We start from the raw sequence: 26,344 nt of genomic DNA on the forward strand, positions 1-26,344 counted from the left end.
AAAAGTAAAATTCATCTTTTGTTGGAAGTGTGATTGAGGAAGAAAGGTAAAACAGAGAGGACACCAAAGGCAGCAAAAAGCATTTCCTCAGAGCCCCACCTTCACCGCTCCTGCCCCACTCATGAAAGCAAACACGTTAGCAAGCAAAACAATAATTAGGAAAGTTTGAGTTCTAGGCTGTCATCCACAAACTGGAATGACTTTAGAGTGCAAAATCACACTAAGAAATAAAATTCAGAGCATGGGTCGGAATTCAAAGTGACCTTAGTAAATTAGAGAAATTATAGAAATAAACAAAAAAAAGAATGAAAATAGTAAGGCAGTAACCACAAAAGAAAAAATAAAACTCATGTAAATATAAGATGAGGAACATCCAGCTGTGCACAACCATGTCAGAAAGAAAGAAAAAATTGGAATAATTGTAGGTAACAGTAAGATTATAAACCAGCAAGACAGCGGTGCAATTTTAAAAACAAATACGGTGCCAGATTATACACAGGCATCTCATGATGCTACCCAATAGAGCCAGAACTTGCTTACACAGAGGGGCTACCTAGTTATGAAAAAAGGTAGGAATGCAGAGAGGGCTTTACTTGTTGGAAAGTTTCTGATTCATTGGGTGGCCCCAAAATTTGCATTTCTAACTGCTCCAGCAATATTAATAATAATATAGTCCCAATAGTAATAATGCAATTCTCATGTCTTTGAGAACCACTGGATTAGAAGGTCTGAGATTATGCAGCATTCTGAAGGGCTGCCAGCTGATTAAGTTTGAAAAAAAGGAGCACAGGGGTGCATTGGTTAAATAAAAGGATGGATTGCTCTGACAACAGCAATGGAGAAACACATATAAAGGTTGCTGTGGTGAAACAGTCCTCTTAAAAAAACCTTTTAAAATATAACAGATTCTTTTCGTTGTTGTTCTTTAAAGTTTTTATTTTTAAGTAATCTCTACACCCCACATGAGGCTCGAACTCCCAACCCAGAGATCAAGAGTCTCACGCTCTACCAAGATTCTTAACTAAACTGGTTATATGCAATCCTATATGAAAGTAAGGGAATTACTAATAGTTCCTAACAATTTGTGAGGCACATTTTCTGGGATCATTCAATGTCCATAATAGACCTATTTGCTAGAAAAAAAAAATACACAAAAATGTACTCAAATTGTTTTATATGACTCAGGATGTTGATAGAATCCTTGAGTACCATCCTGGATCTTAAGAAACCAACAGAGTTGGATTCCTCAGTTCCTCTCCATTTTTAGACACTGTAATTAAAAGTCTTTAAAAAGACTTTTTCTTTCTTTACGAAAGAAGAAAATAACTCCAATTATCCATTTCCCTAGAGTCAATGGCAGTTCTGGCACAATCAGTGAGTGTTTGGTGACACCTAGTGGCAAAGGTCAGAGTTACAGATTCCAATTCCTGTTTCCCTTCTTTAAAAAAAAAAAAAAAGGAATTTTGAGAAGTCCTTTCCTAAAATGTAATCAAAACTTTTAAAATATAACAGAGTTCCTATTCCTTCTTCTTCTCTAAGTTATCAAACTTCCAATACCACATTTATCTAACCCAGAAACTTCAGTGATATTTATTTTGTATTTCTAAATGAATTGTCTTGACATAATACCAAGGACTTTTTAAAAGTAAATTAATTTAAGCTGGGTATGAAAGCCTTTTTAAAAGACTGTAGCTGTATTAATTAAATATTGTAACCTAGAAATATGGAGTCATGGTTTTCTGTTTCCACCATTTCCCAATTCCTTCATTTATTCTTTCATCAAGCATTAACTTTGCACATGCACTGTTCCAGCACGGGTCTACATGCTGGAAGTAGAGAATTAAACAGGCAATGTCTTAAACTCAAATCTACTGTGTCTTTTTTTTACTGTGTATTTATTTTTGAGAGAGAAGCACGTGGGGACATGCAAGTGGGGGAGAGGCAGAGAAAGAGTGAATCCCAAGCAGGTTCCACACTTGTCAGTGCAGACCCTGATGAGGGGGGCTCCATCCCTTAAACCACGAGATAATGGCCTGAGCCAAAATCAAGAGTCAGTCGCGCAGCTGACTGAGCCACTGAGGCACCTCCCAGTGTATCTTAAGTTTTCAAGTGTGGAATCCCAAATGCTCTTATATATATGATGATAGGGAACTCAATTCCTAGTTTGTATTTTAATCAAGGATCATAACTCCTCCTTTTCTCGCTCTCCATCCTCTTCTTGCCTGAGATAATCTAATGTAAACTGCCATCATCAATTACCCATCAAGGAGTTTTTGTCCACACTCAGATACAGTGATGCCTTGATCACTCTGTAAATCCTTCACCCACATTCAAGTTGCAGACACATAAGTTAGGAATATAACTTAAAGCACTATTCAGAAAGCATGTATGCAAATGGTTTCTAAGTGCACAGGTACAAGATTTATGATTATACAAACAAGTTAATCACCTGGCTAAGCAGGTCCTATACTGATGATGACAATTTCTTCCCTTCGATTTTTTCTTCTAAAGCTCAGTGGGTAATCACCATGTGTTGTAATGGCACATGATGGGACTATCAAAGCTTTACACCTTTATTTCTAACAAAGACACAGCTTCCTATACCACAATTCACTTGATGGCTATGAAGCTTTAAGCAGTGAGAGATCATGGTGTTCTACTGAATAAATACCTGGGCATTACAGAATAAGAAAATGATGTTAATGTTGGCTCTTTTGCTTATAATAAAAATTCAAGAACTGAGCACACCAGGCAAATATGCAACAGCTATCCAGCCTACTTATCTAATCCCTATACTAGTACCTCAAGTAAGCAGATGTTTTCAGCAATCCCATCTCAGAACAAGACCAAAACATTGTTTTCTCTATGATGCCTAAGGCTGTCAGTGAAACTAATATTCAGAACTCAGAATTACTTCCCCCACTGTCGTATGACTGCAATTGAGAACATAGGTGATCAATCTTCCATTGCCATTAATAGGATAAAAGTTACTGTGAACCATTTTAATAGGCAGTCCCATCTAACCTTTTAGATGGGGTGTAGAGAAATCCTCTTCACAGGAACACACAGAAAAGTTAGGGATCAAGACAGCATTAGTTACAGAAATGGAGTCAACCAAAGAATATCATTTCTATATACACTCTTTAAAAAAATATGTGGTGTTGTTACTGACCATCCAGGGGCAGAACCAAGCAGCTAAAGGCTGACACTGTAGCATTAGCCAAGACTTGGCAGGGAGCACCACACACAGCAGCTGAGATGTTCCCTGGAGAAAATCCTGCTCCAAACACATGCACAAGGCTTCCACCCAGGCAGCCTTCAAAACAAAATAGAAGTTCATGATCACAGAGGCAAATTTCTCTTTCTTTAGTTAACTCAAAATTCAAATCCATGCTTTCTTGCTGCCCATCATTCCTTTTACGCCCTCCAGAATCCACACAACTGGCTTTAAGCTCCTGATACAGAATTTAGTGTCTTGCCACTAAGCTCTGTTCTCCAGAGCCTGAAGTCCGTCTTCTGTCAGATTCCAATCATATTCAACAACCTATAAAAATGTAATAACTTTTTATATAGAAAAGTAATGTTTATTTATCATTCTTAAAATTTTTTATACACAAGACTATACAATTAAAGTAAAAGTTCCCCTAAACCCCCTAGGCTCACTCCCCAGAGGGAGCCATGTTTGTTTTCTCATTAATCATTCCAGAATTTAAGCATATGTATTTTTATGCAGAGAAATCTTTCTATCCATATTCTTCTACAAGAAGAATTTGTTTTTTTAAAGATATAGCATATACAATTTTCCATGTGTATATGTAAATACACTACTTACAGTTCCATTATATGATTGTGCCACAATTTATTTAGCAATTTTCCCACTGACTGACACTTTCCTTATTTCTCCTCTCCTGTGACAAGTAATAATGCTGATGAACCGTACATTAACTTGAATAAAACTGGGGCAAACTGTTAGAAGGGGGATTTCTAGGTCAAAGAAAAAGAAGGTTTTAGATTTGATGGATATTACCAAATTTCTCTCCAAAATAAGATTGTAGCAGTTTACCCTCCTGCCAGCACTGTATGACAGCACCTATTTCAGATGGGTAAAAGTACGACAGTTGTTAACAAACACCATATTTTGTGTCAGTATGAGAACCAATTAAGGTAAATGTCAGCTGGACTCTCAGACATGTGGCAACTTCTAGTTCACAAGGAGATAGAGTTCCAGGGCCACTGTCCTCATGTCAAGATGCTCACAGGCACCCGACAAACCCAAGAATAAGACTTTGCTTAGGGTACATTTCACAGCCCTGCTCTCACATCATAAAAATTGTGGAATGTTAGGGGCGCCTGGGTGGCTCAGTCAGTTGAGTGTCCGACTTCAGCTCAGGTCATGATCTCACAGCTTGTGAGTTCGAGACCCGCGTCAGGCTCTGCGCTGACAGCTCAGAGCCTGGAGCCTACTTCAGATTCTGTGCCTCTCTCTCTCTGCGTGAACCCATTCGCATTCTGTCTCTGTCTGTCTCAAAAATAAATAAACATTCAAAAAAAATTTTTTAATTGTGGAATCTTAGAAGAAAGGGGAACTAGGGAGCAACCAGCCTAAACCCCTTTATCTGATGAGGAAGCTGAGGCTTAGAAAAGGTACCCAGCTAAATTACTACAGACATGGGACCAAAATCCCAATCCCTATAGCATTCCACCCAGCTGAGCCCAGACAAATTTGTTCTAAGAATTGGCTTAGCAAGCACTTCATCAGTGTAAGATTCAGCTCCCATCATTTCCTCTGTATTTTGTGCATCACAGTCAAATTTAAGCTATCTCAACTGCAAAAAGGCTTTACGTGAACAGAAACCGAAACCATCACTGGAAGAAAAGGCAAGGCAAATTTCAGTATACATATCTAAAAGGAAAAAACAGTTGAACCAATGCAACCATAGTGTGAAACTGGACTATTACTGCTGGGGTATGAATTAACCTGTGAAATACTACAAGGTGACAAAAATTAATGATACTTAATAAGTTTAATTCAAATTGGCATATATGGCTAAAAATAGGTGAAGGCATCTATGTTCTACTTACTTGACCAAATTTTGAGCTCCTACAAATGGCATTAAGACACAAATTAAATCAGGGTAATGAATCAAATTAAAATACAATCACACTTAAAGAATATGCACAAATTCCTTGATAAAAAAACAAAGCCTCATACAGGGAGTGTGACAAAGACAAGTTTTAAGGAGGAAACCAGGACTATAAGAGGCCAACTGGGCTTCTCTCTCCTTCTGTCATTCAGATTGAGGTTGATTTCCCATATTTTAGAGTAGTAACCATAGCTAATAATTCACTTACATAAAGAATATCTGTCTTGTTTGTTTGACTTACCAAAGTTCTCAGTTACTGCCAAAATAGTGACTGTAGATGTGAACACCAGGACAGATGAGGCCCACCCTCTTGAGCGGTCGTAACCTCTGACTGGGTACTTCCCAGCAGGAAGGGATGTGACCACACACTGGAGAACTGTGCGGTTGCCAGAGACACCCACACAGGGTGACATCCCAATAAAAATGTCAACATTTGCTGCTCCTGAGATCTGGGCCACCACAAAGGTTAAGATGTCATCAGCCTGAGACATAGAGAGCAATTCTGGGGTGAAGGCATTGCTGTAACCAATGACTCCCATCTGGTATGAAAGTCCATCTACCTCTATGACCAGGGCAACAGAGCCATTTCCCGCAGGAACAACACACTGGATGAGCTTGGTGCTGATGCTCACTGTCAGGCAGGCCTGCTGGCCAATGTAGACTAGAGTGCTGTTCTCTCCTCTCAGAGCTGTGCCCTTCATGGTCAAGAGGCTTCCACCATGTATGCTGAAATTCTTAGGGAAATAATGAAACACTTGAGGCAAAATGTAGAAGTGTCTGGAAACATTACCAAAACAAGCATATCCATTTCTTGTATGAACAACGGATACATAGTGGAGTCCTGGGGTCAAGTCACTTATCCAGCATGAAACATGGCTTGCATTAAAGAAAGTAACAACGCAAGGAAGGTGATTATCCACAAACACCATTGGTTCATCTGCTGTGATGCCCAACTTCTGACCCATAATCAGCACCATGGTCAGAGACCCACTGATGTTAGTGGTCAAGGCATCCACAAAGGGAGTTGTCTCTTCCTGAAAGAAAAAAGTGCAATTGCCCTGACACTCACTGGGTAGCCCATTGACCAGGACTGTGATGTTCAGGGTGAAGGAAGCATCAGGCAAGGGGTCGCCCACTCTGTTAATCTGGCACAGGATTGTCTGGTCCCACAAGCTCAAAATCACACAAGTAAAAGGCCCTGAAAGGTCAACATGAACTGACCTATTCCTAGACTTGAGAGCTAGTCCCCTCACTGTGAGTATTGTCCCGCCACAAGCAGACCCATGTGTTGGCCAGATAGCTGTTATCCGAGGTGTCATCACAAATTGCTGGGGCACTGCAGACATGTTAGCAAATCCCATCTGCTTTTGACGAACTTGGAAAGGATAGATGCCGGCCTCCAAATGGTGAAGAGGAAAAGAGCACCCAGACAAGCTCATGTTGTTCCTTAAAAACTGTGTCTCAAGATCACAGTTCAAGACCCCCAGAAGGATCACTGAGTTGGACAGGTTATTTCCCTCCACATAGAGCCTCAGGCTGCTGTTCGTGATTTCTCCTCTCATGGCAGTGACCACTGGTGTTGCTCCTGCTTCATACATGAAGGTAAAGCCCTTCCCCACCAGGCTTGGTGAACGTCCTTGGGCAAAGGACACATTGCCAGCCCAGACCTCCACGGGGGCTGGCAGGGCAGGAACACCTGCATCAGGCAGCAGGGCAGCGGGTGGGGTCTCACACCAGATGATCGACTCTGTAGAGTTCACGATGTCACAGGACCGATTACCCACAAGCACCCAAACCAAAGCTGGGTCCCTGCTGAACCCTATTCCCGAGATGCTGAGGATGGTTCCACCTAAAGCATGAACATCAAAAACAAAACTTAAAACCTGATATTCAGAACTAGGAACTCACAGCATCTGTCTAACCACAGCACAATTAAGTGGAAGGTGGGGTGTTAGGGAAACCTCAGCTATTTTGCTTTACCCCATCAACATTAAATTTGTCATTTTGGCAGGAGTTAGATGGGCTGAAATTCACATAATAGTAAAACAATATAAATTGTTATACAGGTGAACAATGTTTATAATATTTAAGGCAAAAAAATCTCATATGTATTTATAAACCCTAGAAGCCACTTCTGTCAACTTTTACACTAATGAAAAATCTAATTTCTTGAAGTGTTCTTGTCATCTGCTATGTTATCAGACATGTTAGTCCCTAATGTTCTAATATATTATGTAGAGAGAATGTATGTACATATATAACATATACAATAACGTAAAATCAAATTCCCTAGACTTCTTGTCATTTGCTATGTGATCTCACATACTGTCCCAGATTATTCTATATGTTATTATGCAGAGTATATATTCCCATAGTCCATATATTATGTAGGTATATGTCTGTGTATTGAAACATATCAAGGGACACTGAAATATTGAAACATGCTCATAATCCTGTTGCTATATTCCTAGACTTTCTCTCTCTAGTTGAGGGATGATCAAGCCCCATCTTCAGGATTAGAGCAAGGTACCTCATACCTAAACCTGTGGCACAGGCAAGCAGCTTTTTTTATGTTTATTTTACAGAGAGAGCATGAGCAGGGGAGGGGCAGAGAGGGAGGGAGACATAGAATCCGAAGCATATTCCAGGCTCTAAACTGGCAGCACAGACCCCGACACGGGGCTCGCACTCATGAACTGCAAGATCATGACCTGAGCCAAAGTCAGAGGCTCAACCGACTGAGCCACCAGGTGTCCCGAGGCAAGCAGCTTTAAAAAGGATTTACTAGAGGTGCCTGGGTGGTTCAGTCAGTTGAGCGTCCGACTTCGGCTCAGGTCATGATCTCACAGTCTGTGAGTTCGAGCCCAGCGTGGGGCTCTGTGCTGACAGCTCATAGCCTGGAGCTTACTTCAGATTCTGTGTCTCCCTCTCCCTCTGCCCCTCCCCTGCTCATGCTCTGTCTCTCTCTGCCTCAAAAATAAATCAAACACTTAAAAAAAATTTTTTAAAGGATTATACTCAAAAAGGAGCAAGTGTTATTTCATACACTATCACAATGATTTAGTCACATGCAAATATATAGATTTTAAATTTTTTTTTCTAAAAATGAATAGTTTTCTCGATTTTTGTCTTCTCCTCACATCTCCCATATTGGCTTGTGCTTCTAACCACCTCTGGGTCCTTCACCTGAATCCCTAGAGGAAAGTGAAGCCACCAGACTCCTTCCTCCTCTCCTTACACATGCAGTATATAAAAGACTAAAGTAAAATGCTCTTCCCTTGTTTTTCTAATATCCTCTAGAGGTACGCTACCCATTGGATGCTTCAGCCTCTTTCCCCTAGAAAAACAAAACCAGGCACATCTTCTTTTCATGAAAATTCTTTATTTTCCTGAGCTCACTGGGCTAAAGAATCACCAAGTTTTCACACCCTTGTAAGTGCACCACTCAGTTCCCAGAGCACAAGGAAAGCCCCTCTCCCTGCTGCCCGATTACTGGTCTCATCGGTTCAAATCCAGGAACAAAACCTGAATATCCAGTGAGTACACCTGCTGAATCAATGATACAAGAATCACTCACCCAGAAGAGAACCACAGCAAGGCTCCATGCTGAAAACTTCTGTATTGTACCGGATGTGAAGATCAACCCTGCAGAGAATGGGGAAATTGATATGAAATAACTGTTTTAGAAAGAGAGAAACGGAGGGGAAGAACAGATATGAAGCAGTGAGGGAGACAACTGTCAATGGAACTGTCACAGAGAAGAAAGGACACAGTGGGGGAAAAATGTTGTGTGGGACATCTTCCTTGGCCTGTATCATGTGGTGGCATCAGCCCATACAGGTTAGCCAACTTTCTGGAATTCGGGGAGGCAACTTCTGGAGAAATACTGGGCTGAGGGACTTAAAGGCAAAGGCAATCTGAGCATGCTTTGGCAATAACTGTAAGCCATTTATTCAAAGCCCCAGACACAAACTTATTGAAGGTCTTATTTAATCACAGACTCAAACTAAAGCACAGAATATTCCAACACATAGAGATGCTCACTCCACCCCCACCTTCACCAAAAGCCATAACATCTTAGTTCCTGAAAGTTCTCTGTTCCCCAACTATTAAGTCAAACATTTCCCTTGGATTGGTCTTGGGAGTGAATCATCCTTTAGGGTCTCCAAGATTTCTTCAAATTGCATGATTCTCATGTGTTTATACCCTAACCTCAGAAGTAGGGGAAAAAGTGAAGATCTAACTCAAAACTAGAATTCCTCAACTGAAACTAGACCAGCAAAAAGACCTAAAATTAATGGCAAGTGTGCACCTCACCCTTGTGAGCGAATGCTGACCCCATTGATGGAGACTGAGATTCTGTGGAGACTGACAGGCAGCGGGGGCAGCACCACCTCCAGACCCCGAGCCATTTGTACATGAACCAGAGCCATGGTGTCCTGGATGCAAACTTCCACATCCAGATCTGTGTAGTTCACCAGAAGTGCCATTCCAATGAAGAGGGTCTCACCTCCTGTGTTAAAAACAATGCATTAGCCTCTGTGATGCGAATTTGTGGCCTCAACCACTTCTTGGATTTTAAACCTATCTTTCAGGATTAAATGCATGATCGGTCCTGTGTATAACACTCCAAACAAGCATTTCAATACCAATCTCACTTCTAACAACTCTTGTCATAAAACTTCTAACAACTCTTATATAATATAACCACCACCTATAATCCCAATTGCCAGGACATTTGTACTCAAGAGGCACTAATTTAACACCATAGAAATGTAAATCAAGGGCAAAAATAAATCAAGAAGTAGTTTGGGGAGCTGATGGTCTTCACAACCAGCACACAGCACCGCAAAGCCCTTTCTTTAACTTGCACTTTCCTGCTGATACAAGTACAAAGCTCGATGTCTGCGTGTATTGAACCGCTTAAAATTGTTGTACAGGAGTACAGTACCACAGCATGCACAGACCACTTTCACACACACCGTCTCATTTCACCCTCACGCTATCCTCATGACATACACAGAGCAGGTAGTAGAAATGGCATTTCACTTTTGACAAAACTAAGGTTTGGCAGCCAATGTCTGGTAGCTACTTAAGGGAAATATCAAAGCCTAAGTCCAGTCGTCTCTTATATTTCAATACCTTTTTAATTTAATTATCAATTTCACTAAAATGTCATATATGCTATGAACACTTCAATTCCTTTTACCTTAAATATTTATTGAGTACCAAGAAGGAGATGCCACAAAGGGCACAAAAAAAAGTTAAACACAGACCCTGCCTTGAAAGAAACCTCAAAGATGGCACAATGGTGCCAAAATAGCTTCAGTACAAGACATGACACACGAGAGGTAAAAATTAAGCAGTGCGGTTGTTCAAACGACAGCAACATTCTGAATATTAAGAAAGACCTCGTGGGCAAGATGGTGCTTGAAATTCTACTTGAAAAATAAATCCCCAGAGAAAGCGATAAAGAATAGGCAGTTTACAATTCAACTCTAAAAACTTCATAGTTTTACCCAAAGTCTTTTGGAGCATTTTCTCATTTAAACATCCAGTGGCTTGGGGCCCCTGGGTGGCTCAGTGGGTTAAACGTCTGACTTTGGCTCAGGTCATGATCTCGCAGTTTGTGAGTTGGAGCCCTGCACTGGGCTCTGTGCTGACAGCTCAGAGCCTGGAGCCTACTTAGGATTCTGTGTCTCCCCCTCTCTCTGCCCCTCCCATTCTCATGCTCTGTTTCTCTCTCTCAATAATAAATAAATGTTAAAAAAAAAAAAGTTAAACCTCCAGTGGCTTGGAAAGAAAGAAAGAGAATTGGGTGATTTTCTGGGAGATCAGACGCATGTACATAGTCATGTACTCTATGGGAAGAGGCCAAGTTGATGGGGAGTCTATGGCTAAAGACCAAGAAAGCAATTGTAAGGGGTCTTTACCTAATTTAGTAGACAGCAGAGATTTCCAAAGGTTTCTAAGCAAGAAAAGGATAAGATAGAAGCTTTCTTCCAGTCTATTAGATTAACTGGAGAGATAGGGAAGGAGAAATCCAGTCTTCAGACAACGGAGTTCAACAAGAGCCAGAAATTGAGAAGGCAATGGCAAGAGTGGAAATAAATGTACATACCTCTCATGTGTCTCACAGAGACACAGCTTAGGCTAAAGCATCTCTAAAGCTCCTTTAGCAGCTGACATTTGAGAACTACAGAGCAGGCATCTACAGAACTGCACAGCCAATCAAGATGAGGAGGAGAAGAAGCTATTTGAAAGAGAAAAGTCAAAGACAAGGGGTTGTGGGGTGTTGGGAAGACTGACCCTACATGCAAATCCTTGCTCTGCCATTTTCCCACCTGTGTGAGTCTGGATGACTCACTGTGGGCTCTCAAAGTCTTAGATTTTTCATCAGTAAGATGGTAACAAAGTCCACCCCTTCTGGTTTGTTGTAAGGATTAAGTTATATACCCTAGGACAGTTTCATTCAAAAGTCCTCCATTAACTTTCATTTTCTTTCTTGCTCCACATCCTCCTTACTTCTGTACATCCAACCTCATTTCTATTATGAAGTCTGAAGCCTCAGTGTAGCGACCTGAAAGGACTTCAGGGTTGAGCAGAAAAAAGGCATGACCATGAGGTGGCAATAATATTAAAAGGAGCTTTATATGGTGGTGCTTTGACAGATTTACATGGGTGCAAAAATCTCACAGCATGAGACCTTCCAGAGGAAACAATAGGAGACCACCACCCAGAAGGGGAGGAAGGCAAAGGAAGTCCCTGTGGACAGGGAGAGGGGGCTTATGTGTCTAGATGATGTCACTTAGGAGTAGTCTCTAGGGTGGAGACCTCCAAAGGCATCAGTGGTTTACACTCTCTTACAGCCACCGTTTATCTTACCTATCACTAGCAGACACTATAATTTTGCAGGGTATGCAAAAGGAACAGACTCTAAAAGGCTAAAAATCTATTTGAGGGAGGTTATATTTAAAATAATTGGTTATGTGGGACACCTGGGTGGCTCAGTCAGTTAAGCATCCAACTCCTGATTTTGGCTCACATCATAATCCCAGGGTGGTGAGTGGAATTGAGCTTCCCAATTTGTTTGGGACTCTCTTTCTTTCTCTCTTTCAAAAATAATTTTTTTTAATAATTGGTTATATAAAAATTTGAGTTTGATACTGGCATGTTTTTTAACAAATGGGTACCAGCCTGCTATCAAGAAGTAAAAAATATAGGGTCAATATACACAAGACATCTTTGGCTTATCTATATAACACTCAGGATCTGGCTGAATGATGCCATTTATTCAACAAAGTGTTTGTTGAGTATTTACTCCATGTTGGTTCCTGAGTTCAGTACTTTTACCTCCTTTACCTCCAATTTTCACAATAACCTTGAAAGAATTATTCCCAGTTAGTAGGTAGAGACACTAAAGATAAAGGAAGTTAAACATCTTATCCAAGGAGTGGTTGAGCTTGGATTCATTCACATCCAGGGCTGCCTAACTGCAAAACCCCACACAAATGGTTCTGCACATCATATTCTTCCTCCCCTTTTCCCTGCCCCTCCTCCTTTCTTTCTTCAATTTCATCTTGGTTTCACTGTTATCATCAATATCATCATCTCCTGGATGGAGATTTGTAGTATTCCAGCTTTCAAAGAAGACTTTCCCAATAGGGAACCACTCTTGGAGATTTTATAAAGTGTTCCTCTTTATTCTGCCTGTAGAAAGATTTAAATGTAAGTGTAAATTCTGCAAATAATGCATCATGTTGTATATATCAATTACATGAACTCCTTGGTTTCTTGGTCAATTGTCAAGCTAATCCTAGATGCCCCTGAGGCACTGATGCAATGTATTTATTCTTTTCATTACAGGTAGGAAATTGTATTAAAAGCCAAAATCACTGAAATCTGAATAGAATACAGAACTCCCTCCTCTCTTTCCTACTTTGTTGGGAAGAATCTATACTGCTAAGGAATTTTACACACTTTGGTGGCCTGAGGCAGCAAATTCTTCTTCTGCACTGAGCTGAATAATTTTGACAAGCTAAAGGACACTTCCTTTTATTTATGTACTCTGGAGCAATGGAAAATGAAAACAGTATCAGAAAAATTGAGTCCAGGCTTTTTCTTTGGAAAATATATTGGCCTTTTGTAATAAAATTCTTAGATATGGCTGCCATAAACTCTCTGTTATCTGGCATTCAGTTAACCAGAAAGGCACATTAGCTGGAACTTTTTCAAACTGATATGGTATGACATGACAATATGTTGTTACAAATCCATCTTGTCATATCATCTGAATTATCGAAGAAAGACTGCATTGTTTTACATAGTTCTATACTATGTATTTTTATACATAGTATGTTTCAAGGAATAAAAATTCTTGGTTAATCAGAACACTCTATTCTCTAATTATATCGAACATCTGCTACAATTGAACTTGATGCCAAAAACATCGGTATTTTACACTAAACTATGAGTGGTAAACACTCATACACTAAACTCCTTGGAATCTGCATCCAGACTGCTTGGTCTCAAATCACAGCTCTGTTACTTACTAACAGTAACATCTTAGACAAGTTATTTAAGTTTCCTGTTCCTTAGTTTTTTTACCTGTACAGATAACAATCCTGTAAATTAGTGGTAAAGATTAAAGTCTATTATGCCTGTGCTATCATTAGTACATAGTAGGTGCTGAATAAATATATATTGAATTATTATCTTTGAATTCTCATGTCGTTTTCATGGTATAAATGGTCTCAGTTTTACAGAGGCAAATACCAACATAAGATTTATTCAGTGATGGCTGAAATGAAATAATTGATGTTCTAGTTTTGAGAAAAATAACTTCCATCCAAAATATAATACTATCTTCAGTATAATTAAGAGACCATTGTTTGTCTTCTTTACAGGATCAATGGTCTAAAAATAAAAGGATGCTGCAATACCATGTATTTTACCTGCTGTACTGCTTGTGTTTCTGCTCAGAGAAATGATCACTGGATTTAAAGAGGAGACGTATGTAAATGCCATGGGAAGAACAGCAGAATGGTCCCCTCTGATCACAGTCACATTCACAATGGGTCCATCTTTCCCCTGAAAAATCAATTTTTAAAATCAAACTTCTGAAAATAAGACTAACATGAGAGAAGTCCATATAGAATTAGTTTAAAGGGTTAATTTCAAGAAAAAAGATTTTTAAGTGTATTGGTACTTTCAAGTCTCCACCTCACACACACGCGTGCACACACACACAGTGACAAGTACTTAGAATAGGCAAGTATGGCGTCATGATTACTGATCAAAGAGTAAATAAGAATGATTTACAATTAGCACACCAATTGGTTCTGCAAAAAACTGCAATTTCAAATAAACATCTATACCTAGCTAAACTATCCATCAATTATGACAAACTTTCAGACATGTAAGTAACTCAGAAAACTTCGTTCCCACGTATTCTTTCCTAGGATGTTTCTTTAGGCTAGGACCTCATAACATAAACAATAGCCCCCCCCCCCAAAAAAAAGGAAGATATGAACTGTGAAAGTGTATCTACCCAGGCGAGCAATCAAGGGCAGTGCTAAGAAGAAATACATGAAATAAACCAAGAAAACACTAAGTTAGATTGAAACAAGAGAACAAAGAGCTTCATGGAAAAAAATAACTGATATGATTAATTTTTTTACAATAGATTTTTATTATAAAGAAGACATACAAAGAAAAAGAATTAGAAATTTCAAGAAAAAAACTATAAAAGAAAAAATATTACCTGATACTTCCCACATCATTTAAATAGTTTTAGCAATTTATTGATTTAACAAAGAAATGGTATTATAACTGCATTCAAAGGAATTAAAAGGAGATGCTTCAAAAAGGGGACTTGTGGAAGAGGGCTAAGGAGTAGGAAAGCATAATTGTTTTACTATTTTTCTTTTAACCTTTGTATATATAACTGATCAAAATTTAAAGTTCTTTTTAATGCTTATTCTCTCTAGCAAAAGAAATCGAAGCCATGCAAATTTTACCCCTTTAAATAGTAAATACATATGAAAGCAATAATACCCAGTGTTGACTATGTCAGAAATGAAACACTCACCCAGTGATGGTGGGAATACAAATTAAAAAGAAATTTCAGATAACTGGATACTACATAACAAAAGCTTTAAAATTTAGATCAATTTATCCTGAGAAAAATAAATATGCTTGAAAATACACTTTTGAGAACAATCAAATTTTTATTGTTTAAAACTGAAAATTTTGAGAGGTGTCTGGCTCATTTAGCCAATTAAGTATCCAACTCTTGATTTCAGCTCAGGTCATCATGATCTCATGGTTGTGGGATCAAGCCCCACATCAGGCTCTGCACTTTCATTGCAGAACCTACTTGGGATTCTCCCTCCCTCTCTCCCTGCTCCTCCCCTGCTTACATGCACACTCTCTCTTGCTCTCAAAATAAATGAACTTTTTAAAAAAGAGATTTTGAAAATTATTTCAATATACAATAATAGGGAATTGTTAAACAAGTTATGATACAACTATATATTGGAATTCCATACAGTTTATATGTACATGTGAACATTTCATAATATTTGAATAATTGGATAATATAAAAACGTGGGACCAGAGATCAAAGATGATTCTGAAACCTCCCTTCCAGGGATCTTTATTTGTTCAGTAAACACTCATCCTTCAGGGTTATGGATGTGCTGAAAATGTTGATGACATTGAAGTCAACTCTGAATAGATATTTCAACTTCCGCTGTGAGCATAACTGCCATCAGCAGCACCAGGAAGAATGTGGACTCAAATCACCTCATAGGCTATGAGATAGCACTAAGTGAAGAAGAAAGGGAAAGCTAAGGGGCTTGTTTTTAAAAAGGGAAAGGGGAAATAGTAAGGAATAATTACGAAGGTATTTTATAGGAACCAGTCATTCTAGAAGTTTCTAAGTTCCACCATTCATATCCATGCCAGAAAACAAAACTGCTGGTGAAAACGGTTATTGTTACTTGCTAAAGAGAGAAATGAGATAATATACATGCAATATAGATAAATTTGTTTATTCTGTGGCACTATTACTCACTGAGAGTGTGAACTGGGAACGTGGTTGTTTTCTTGTAAAAGAAATAAGCTGATGGTGATTGCAAGCCCCATTGGTGGAGTCAGACTCCCACTTTATTGCAGCATAGGCAATATAAACAATATTACCATACTCTCATGATGAAAAGGTAATGTTACTTAATTAAGTTCTAAGAAAGGATTCATGAAAAACCTTACACTACACGCTAATAGTGGTCACCCACCCAGGGAGGAGATTCCACTTACTCTGGGTGGAACTTTGCATTGAATTCTTCTTGAATTGTTTGTGGTGATATTGATGGCACAAGACTGAGATCCAAATAACACCAGGCTAACATCTTCCAAACCAGAGCCTTGGACAGTGGCCCAGAGCCCTCCTGTAATAAAAACAGCATTTCCAGATGGAATGAAGAGCCCTACAGGTAGATAAAAATTAATTATCCACAAGAGAGAGAAAATTAAACTAAAATATGATGCTTCTTAGTCAAAACACAAGTCCTGCTCAAACTGCAGGAATAAATCTGACACTAAATATATAAACTACTATACAAACATGGAGAAATGGTGAGTAGAGGGCAGACAGAAGGAGTCATACATCCTGGAGATATTTAAAAATAAAACATAGATAAATACTGCCAAGAGTCACAGAAATAAAGTAGATGGTCTTTGAAAACTCTTCCTTCACTAGAGTTTTGTATTATCCCACCAATCCTATACAGCTTATTCTCTCATCATGATACAAAGAGTTGGGGCCCAGAGTCAGGGCCACAGATCACTCTCCCACTTAAAGCAGATCATTTGTAGCATTGTTCCTGAGTTCACTGGTTCTTACTCCCTCATCTTTAAATGACAGCCTTGGACGTTCCAGCTTTGTGATTCCATACTAGGTTCTAGGTTCTAGTCTCCATGATGGTGTAGAGGTGACTAACACTACCACCCACAGCCACCAGGATTTCTGTAATGACCACTGAATAGCAACCACAGAAACTTCTGTCTCCTCACTGCAGACATCAGTAAGAAGAAGCATTGTACCCATTATAGTGACATGCCACACATATGGATGACCAGCACTTAATCAAGCTAATGAACAGAAAGCCCACTTACTATTCTAAAGAACAATAATTCCATTCTGCCATCTCCCCAGAAGGGAATAAAAGAGAGGCAGGGAAGCCACTAAGCAGGGACACATACCTCTTGAAAATAGGAAGTAGGTGCAGGAGCAAGGTTATCTTCCCCAATCATGTTAGGGTGAGAAAGCAGAACTTATCCAACCTGATGAAAACCTTTCAGGAGAATGTGGGGGCGGGGGGCGGGGAGGGGGATTATTCCCTGAAGTTAAATGTGTGAACTTGTCCTGAAGATTCAGGACAAGACTACAATAGACTTCAGAGTTAGAGAATAAAATTGAAGAAAAGACCTGGTTTACAATATCAACAAAAAAGATACAATATCCGAAAACAATGTTGATAAGAAATATTCAAGAACATGAAGAAATGTGAAAAAAAAACCCATGAAATACTACTGAGGAACTTAACAAGATTAAACCTTAATTTAAAAGGGGCACCTGGGTGGCTCAGTAGGTTGAGCATCTGACTTCAGCTCAGGTCATGATCTCACAGTTCATGAGTTCAAGCCCTGCATTGGGCTCTCTGCTGTTGGCACAGAACCCGCTTCAGATCCTCTGTTGTTCCATTTTGCATATATGTGAAAATAGCAGTGTTAAGGGAATATTTGGTATTATCAAAATTTTAAATGTACATAACCTTTTGACTCAGTAATTCCACCTCTAAAAACTTACAGTGCTATTTTCAAATATATGCAAAATGGAACTACACATCCATATACAAAAGAATGAAGTTGAACATTAAACTGTGCCCTCCCAATTCATATGTTGAAGTCCTCCTCCCTTCTAGTACCTCAAAATGTGACATTTTTGGGAAGAGGGTCATTGCAACTATAATCAGTTAAGATAACATGAAGTCATACTGTAGTGTGGGACCCTAATCCAACATGACTGATATCCTCATAAAAATGAAAAATTGGACACAGAAAAGACTGGGGTGGAGGGAAGCACAGGTGCCTGGGTGGCTCAGTTGTTAAGCATCTGACGTCAGCTCAGGTCATGATCTCATGGTAAGTTTGAGTCCCATAACAGGTGAGTTTGACTCCACTTCAGGTGAGCTCAGGCCCCACGTCGGGTGAGCTGGGTCCCCACTTTAGGTGAACATGAACCCACTTCGGGAGAGCCTACTTCCTTCTCGCTCTCTCTCTCTCAGTCCCTACTGGGATTCTCTCTCTCTCTCTCTGCCCCTCACTCAAGTGCACTTGCTTGCTCCCTCTCAAAAAGAACCAAAAGAAAGAAAGAAAGAAAGAAAGAAAGAAAGAAAGAAAGAAAGAAAGAAAGACAGACAAAAGAAAAGTCACAGGGAGAACACCATGTGAAGATAAAAGCAGGGATCAGGGTGGTGTTCTTGCAAGCCGAGGAATACCAAACACCACCAACAAAGCAAGAGGATAGGGGAGAGGCATAAAACAGATTTTCCTTCACAGGCTGGTTCAAAAGGAATCAGCTCTGCTGACACCTTGATCCTTAATTTCTAACCTCAAGAACCATGAGACAATACATTTCTGTTGTTTCAGCCATTCACTTTGTGGTACCTGGATAAGCAGCCTTAGAAAACTAATACAGACCTCCAACTCACACCATATTTAAATATCAAAATAAACCAAATACCTACATGTAAAAGCTAAAACTATAAAACTCTCAGGAAAATAAATGAATAAATCTTAGTAACATTGGATTAGGTGATTATATCTTCAATATGACACCAAAGCACACGTAACAACAACAAAAAAAAGACAAACTGGAACTGACCAAAATTAAAAACCACAAACCATGCTGCACAAACCATGAGAGAATTGAACAAAAGAAGGAAGGATCAGAGAAGATCTATAAAAACAACCACAAAGTAATGAAAAGGCAATAAATACATACTTATTAATAATTACCCAGAACATAAATGAACTAGAAGCTACAATCATAAGACATAGGGAGTTAGAATGGATAAAAATGTAAGAGCCATCTATATGTTGCCTACAAAAGACTCATTTCAGATCTAAAGACACATGCAGATTTAAATGTGAGGGAATAGAGAAACATTTATCTTGCAAACGGATGTCAAAAGACAGCTGCGGTGGCAATACTTATATTAGAAAAAATGGACTTTAAAACAAAAATTGTAATAAGAGACAAAAGAGGACACTAATAATAAAGGAGATAATCCAACAGGAAGATAGAACAATTGTACAAATTTATGTAACGAACACATGAGCACCCAAATACATAAAACAATAACAAATATTAAGAGAATCATAGATACTAATACAATGATAGTATGGGATTTTAACAGCCCACTTACATCAATGGACAGATCATCCAAACAGAAAATCAGCAAGGAAACAATGACTTTGAATGACACAGGGGACCAGATGGATCTAGCAGACATCTTCAGAACATTATATCCTAAAACAGCAGAATACACATTCTTTTCAAGTACATATCAAACGTTCTCCAGAATAGATGACACCAGAGGCCACAAAACAAATCTCAACAAATCCAAAAAGACTGAAGTCATACCATGCATTTTTTCTGACCACAACTCTATAAAAATAGAAATAAATCACAAGAAAAAATCTGGAAAGACCACAAATACATGGAGGTTAAATCACATGCTACTAAACAATGAATGGGTCAACTAAATAACCAAAGAAGAAATCAAAATTTACATGAAAACAAATGAAAATCAAAACACAACGGTCCAAAATTTGGGGGATGTAGCAAAAGCAGTTCTGAGGGAATTCTATAGTAATACAGGCCTACCTTAAAAAGCAAGAAAAATCTCAAATAAACAACCTATCCTTACACCTAAAGGAACTAGACAGAGAACAAACAAATCCCAAACCCAGCAGAAGAAAGGAAATAATAAAGATTAGAGTAGAACTAAAGGAAATAGAAATTAAAAAAAAAAAAAAAAAAAAGGAACAGATCCATGATACCAGGAGCTGGTTCTTTGAAAACATCAACAAAATTGATAAACCTTTAGCCAGACTGATCAAAATAAAAAAGAGAGAGGACCCAAATCAACAAAATCAAAAATGAAACAGAAAAAAATAACAACCAACTTGACAGAAATACAAAGGATTGTAAAAGAATATTATCAAAAGTTACATGTCAATTATTGGACAACCTAGAATAAATTCTTAGAAACATAACTTACAATAACTGAAGCAAGAAGAAATAGAAAATTTGAACAGCCATTGGGCAATGAAATTGAATTTCAAAAAATTTCATTGAATTTGAAAACATTTCATTAAATTCAATTTCATTGCATTTCAAAAAATTCCCCAAAAACAAACATCCAAGACCAGACATTTTCATAGGTGAAGTCTAAGAAATATTTAAAGAAGAGTTTATATCTATTCTTCTCAAACTATTCCAAAAAAATAGAAGATGAAGGAAAACTTCCAAATTCATTCCATGAGGCCAGGATCACCCTGATACCAAAACCAAATAAAGACACCAGAAAAAAAGAGAACTAGAGGCTAATAACCCAGATAAAAATAGATGCAAAATTTCTCAACAAAATATGAACAAACTGCATACAACAATACATTAAAAATATTCATCAACATCAGATGGGATTTATTACTGGGATGCAAGTGTGGTTCAATATTTGCAAATCAATAAACATGATACACCATATCAATAAGACAAAGGATAAAAACCATATGATCATTTCAATAGATGCAGAAAAAGTATTTGACAAAATCAACATCGATTCTTGATAAAAAAAACTCTCAGGGCACCTGGGTAGCTCAGCTGGCAAAGCCTGCTTGGGATCTTCTGTCTCCCTCTCTCTCTACCCCTCCCCTGCTCATATTCTCTCTCTGTCTCAAATAAAATTAAAATAAACTCTCATCAAAGTAGGTTTAGAGGGTATATACCTCAACATCATAAAGGCCTTATATGAAAAACCCACATCTAACATCATCCTCGATGGTGAAAAACTAAGAGCTTTTCCCCTAAGACCATGAACACAATAAGGACATCCACTCTTGCCATTTTTATTCAACATAGTACTGGAAATCCTACTCACATCAATCAGCCAAGAGAAAGGAATAAAAGGCATCCAAATGGTAAGGGCAACATAAATTTTTCACTATTTGCTGATGATAAAATACTATATATAGAAAACCCTAAAGACTCCACCAAAAAAAAAAATTGCTAAAACTGATAAATGAATTCAGTAAAGTTGTAGGATATAAAAACATTTATATATACTGCCTTTCTATATACTAATAATGAAGTGGCAGAAATAAAAAAATTTTTTAATTCCATTTACAATTGCACAAAATAACAAAATACCTAGAGATAAATTTAACCAAATAAACGAATGATCTGTACTCTGAAAACTATAAAATACTGATGAAAGAAATTGAAGACAACACAAATGGAAAGATACTCCATGCTCATGGCTTGGGAGAACAAATATTGTTAAAATGTCCATATTATCCAAAGCAATCTACAGATTTAATGCAATCCTTATCAAAATACCAACGGCATTTTTCACAGAACTAGAACAAATAATCCTAACATTTGTAGGGGACCATAGAAGACCCTGAACACCAAAAGCAATTCTGGGGGAAAAAAAACTGGGGGTATCACAATTCTGACTTCAAGTTACATTAAAAGCTGTAGTAATCAAAACAGCATGGTACTGGCACAAAAATAGACACATAGACCAATGCAACAGAATAGAGAGCCCAGAAATAAACCCAAAACAATATGTTTAATTAATCTTCAACAACAAAGGAGGCAAGAAAATGCAATGGGAAATAGTCTCTTCCACAAATGGTGTTGGAAAAACTGGACAGCTACATGCAAAAGAATGAAACGGCCCACTTGCTTACACCATACACAAAAATAAATTCAAAATGAATTAAGGATTTAAATGTGAGACCTGAAACCATAAAAATAATAGGGAACATCACAGGCAGTAATTTATCTGATATTGGTCATAGCAACATCTTTTTAGATTTGTCTCCTGAGGCAAGGAAAACAAAAGCAAAAATAAACTATTGGGGCTAAATCAAAATGAAAAGCTTCTACATACCAAAGGAAACAACCAACAAAACCAAAAAACAACCTACTGAATGAGAGAAGATATTTGCAAATGATATATCTGATAAAGGGTTAGTATCTAAAATATACAAAGGGCTTATACAACTCAACACCAAAAGCAAGTAATCTAATTTAAAAATAGGCAGAAGACATGAACAGACATTTCTCCAAAGATGGCCAACAGACACATGAAAAAATGCTCAACATCACTCATCATCAGGGAAATGCAAATCAAAACCACATTGAGATACCACCTCACACCTGTAGAATGGCTAAAATCAAAAGCTCAAGAAATAAGTGTTGGCAATAATGTGAAGAAAACAGAATTCTCCTGCACTACTGGTGGGAATGCAAACTGATGCAGCTACTGTGTTAAACAGTATGGTGGCTCTTCAAAAATTAAAAATAAAACCATCCTACAATCCTGTAATTGCACTATTGAGCATTTACCCAAATACAAAAACATTAATTTGAAGGGATATATGCACTCCTATATTTATTGTAACATTCTTTATAATAGTAAAATTATGGAAGCTACCCAAGTGTCCATCAACAGATGAATGCATAAAGATATGGTGTATATATATACAACGTGTGTGTGTGTGTGTGTGTGTGTGTGTGTGTGTGTGTGTGTGTAATGAAACCTTGCCATTTGCAATATGGAGGGAGCTAGAGATTATAGTTCTAAGGAAACTAAGTGAGTCAGAGAAAGTCAAACACCACGTTATTTCACTCATATGTGCAATTTAAGAAACAAATAAACAAAGGAAATAAAAGACAAACCAAAAAACAGACTCTTAACTATAGAGAAAAAACAGTTACCAGAGGGGAGGTGGGGGGATGAGTGAAATAGGTGAAGAGTGAAATAGGATTAAGAGTACACTTATCATGATGAACAATGAGTAATATATAGAATTGTTCATTTTATTATACACCTGAAATAATATAACACTACATGTTAACTACACTGGAATTAAAATTTTTAAAAATTAAAAAATAACTTCTGTGCTACAAAGAATACTATCAAGAAAATTAAAAGACAACCCACAGAATGGGAAAAAATGTTTGCAGCTCATATATATGATATGAGACTCTTATCCACAATATGTAAAGAATTCTTATAACTCAACAATAAAAAGAAAAATAACCCATTTTTTAAAATGACCAAAGGATTAGGACATCCATTTCTCCAAAGATATAAAAATGGTTAATAAGGATATGAAAAGATACTCAGCATCAGTAATTAGGAAAATACAAACCCAAATCACAATGATGATAGTTTCTGGTTCAAGATATCAGTGGAGGAAGACTCTGAACTCACCTCCTCCACAGAATGTACCAAATTACACCTGTTAATACAATTCCTCCTCAAGAAGAACTGAGAGCTGAAGGAACAACAACTAAACAACCAACGACAAAGAGAATGGCAAGAGAACAGTAAGAGAGATGGAAAGAGGATAGCAAAAAGAACCCCCATCCCTGATGCTGCAAACAGTTCTGGGGAAGAATATTACTGAAGGACTGGGAACGGATCCCTCTGTCCTTAGGCACACAAAAACACCTTAAGTTTAAAAGAGCAACTAGAGGGATGTCTGGGTGTCTCAGTCGGTTTAGAGTCTGACTTTTGATTTCAGCTTAGGTCATGATCCCAGGATCATGGGATCAAGCCCCATGTCCAGCTCTGGGCTGAGTCTGAAGACTGCTTAAGATTCTCCCTCCCTCCCTCCCTCTCTCTGCCCCTTTCCCCTGCTCATACATTCTATACATACATACATACATACATACATACATACATACAGCAAGAAAGCAAGCAACTAGCATGTAAAAGAGACAACACTAGAACTCTGTCATGTGGTGGAGGAGCTGCCAGAAATCTATATGGACCAAAAGGACTGGAGAACAACATGGTTTACATTCCCATCCTGGTGTAAAAGCCTAGACCAGAGTAGCGTTCAGATACCATAACAAGGATGTTCCATCATGTTGGTGAGTTTGTGACTTCAGAGAGCTAAGGGTCCACCTTGTGGTGCTGGGGCACAGAAAACAAGCCATGGATTTCTGAGGATATCTGTTTGTTTTAATTTGTAGTGTTTTATTTTTACTTAAATTTGTCTTGTTTTGTTTTTATATTTTTCTTTTTTGGTTTTGTTCTTTCTAGTTCTTTTTTTCTTTCCCTTTTTTTTCTTTTCTTCTGTCTTTTTATTTTATTTTATTTTATTTTTATTTTTCTTTACTTGTTGTGTAAAAAGCCCTGGTTTAAAAGAATAACTAGGGGCGCCTGGGTGGCGTAGTCGGTTAAGCGTCCGACTTCAGCCAGGTCACGATCTTGCGGTGCGTGAGTTCGAGCCCCGCGTCAGGCTCTGGGCTGATGGCTCAGAGCCTGGAGCCTGTCTCCGATTCTGTGTCTCCCTCTCTCTCTGCCCTCCCCCGTTCATGCTCTGTCTCTCTCTGTCCCAAAAATAAATAAACGTTGAAAAAAAAAATAAAAAAATAAAAAATAAAAAAAAAAATAAAAGAATAACTAGCATTGGGGTACCTGAGTGGCTCAGTCAGTTAAGCATCCAACTTCAGCTCAGGTCACGATCTCATGGTTCATGGGTTTAAGCCCCGTGTCAGGCTCTGTGCTCACACCTCAGAGCCTGGAGCCTGCTTGAAATTCTGTGTCTCATTCTCTCTCTGCCCCTCCCCCACTTGTTCTCAGCCTCTCTCTCTCTCTCAAAAATAAATAAATGTAAAAAAAAAAAAATTTAAAGAGTAACCAGCATACACTGCCACAACTCTACACAGTAAAAGTCACCAAGCACACATAGACTACATAGGGGTCACCATACCCAACTACACTCCTAAACTTTAGAAGAAGTAGCATTTTGCCTAATCTATAGAAAAAAAAAAACACAGAAAGTTAAGCAACATAATAAGACAGAGGAATATGCTCCAAAATAAAGAACAAGAAAAAAAATCTCACTAAAAAATTAAATGAAACAGAGAGAAGCAATATGCCAGATAAATAATTTAAAGTAATGATTGTTAAAATACTCATGGGGCTGGAGAAAAGAATGGAAGAATTCAGTGAGAGCTTCAATAAAGAGATAAAATATATTTTTTAAAAAAGAGAGTTGAAAAATATAATAACTGAAATAAAAGACATACTAGAGGGAATCAACAGTAGTTTAGAAGATGAAGAATGTGTCAGCAATCTGGAAGACAGACTGATGGAAAGCACACAAGCTGAACAGCAAAAACAAAAGAGAATTTTAAACAATGAGAACAGATTAAGATGTTTCTTAGACAACAGCAAGTGAACAAACATTCACATTACAAGGGTCCCAGAAGAAGAAAGAGAAACGTACAGATAACTTATTTGAAGAAACAATAACTGAAAACTTCCCAAATCTGAGGAGAGAATAGACATCTAAGTCCATGAAACAAGGAGAATTACAAACAAAGTGAACCCAAAGAGGTCCACACCATGGCCCATAATAATTAAAATATCAAAGGTTAAAGACAAAGAGTAAATACTAAAAGCAGCAAGAAAGAAACAAAAAATTACTACAAAAGAAAAACTATGAGACTATCAGTGGATTTTTCAGTAGAAACTCTGCAGGCCAGAAGGAAGTGGCATATATAGTCAAAGTGCTGAAAGAAAAAAACCTTACACACATGAATACTCTACCCAGCAAGGTTATCATTCAGATTTGAAGGATAAAGATTTTCCAAAACAAAGGATAAAGGAGTTTCTGACCACTAAACAAGCCTTACAAGAAATGTGAAAGGGACTTAAGCGGAAAAAGAATGGCCATAATTAGTTATAAATATATGAATAAAAAGATGTGAAATATGACAGCACATAAACTGTCTTTTTTTAAGAATGTGTTTGAATTCAGAGAACTCCCTTCAAAATCAACAAAAACAGGTCAACACCACGACATATCATACTGAAATGCAA

The 26,344-nt window shown here is 38.0% G+C and overlaps 1 protein-coding gene across 9 annotated transcripts in view; it reads right to left on the reverse strand.

The window, feature by feature from the left end:
• The window catches only part of PKHD1 (PKHD1 ciliary IPT domain containing fibrocystin/polyductin), a 490,229-nt gene that overhangs the window by 399,040 nt on the left and 64,845 nt on the right, over positions 1-26,344 (reverse strand). For 8 of the 9 annotated variants that reach the window (XR_007152423.1, XR_007152424.1, XM_047860172.1 and 5 more), the window contains 6 exons: positions 16,464-16,633; positions 14,099-14,234; positions 9,462-9,657; positions 8,722-8,789; positions 5,386-6,993; positions 3,173-3,316 (listed from right to left, as the gene is read on the reverse strand). Coding sequence is in view for 7 of the 9 variants with exons in the window: in XM_047860172.1 (XP_047716128.1) it covers positions 3,173-3,316; positions 5,386-6,993; positions 8,722-8,789; positions 9,462-9,657; positions 14,099-14,234; positions 16,464-16,633 (2,322 nt within the window). In the remaining 2 variants the exon portion in view is untranslated. The remainder of the gene's footprint in view (positions 1-3,172; positions 3,317-5,385; positions 6,994-8,721; positions 8,790-9,461; positions 9,658-14,098; positions 14,235-16,463; positions 16,634-26,344) is intronic. The other variant, XM_047860173.1, reaches the window with a different exon arrangement.

The sequence above is a fragment of the Prionailurus viverrinus genome, chromosome B2 (genome assembly GCF_022837055.1).
Source record: "Prionailurus viverrinus isolate Anna chromosome B2, UM_Priviv_1.0, whole genome shotgun sequence".
Classification (NCBI taxonomy): domain Eukaryota; kingdom Metazoa; phylum Chordata; class Mammalia; order Carnivora; family Felidae; genus Prionailurus; species Prionailurus viverrinus.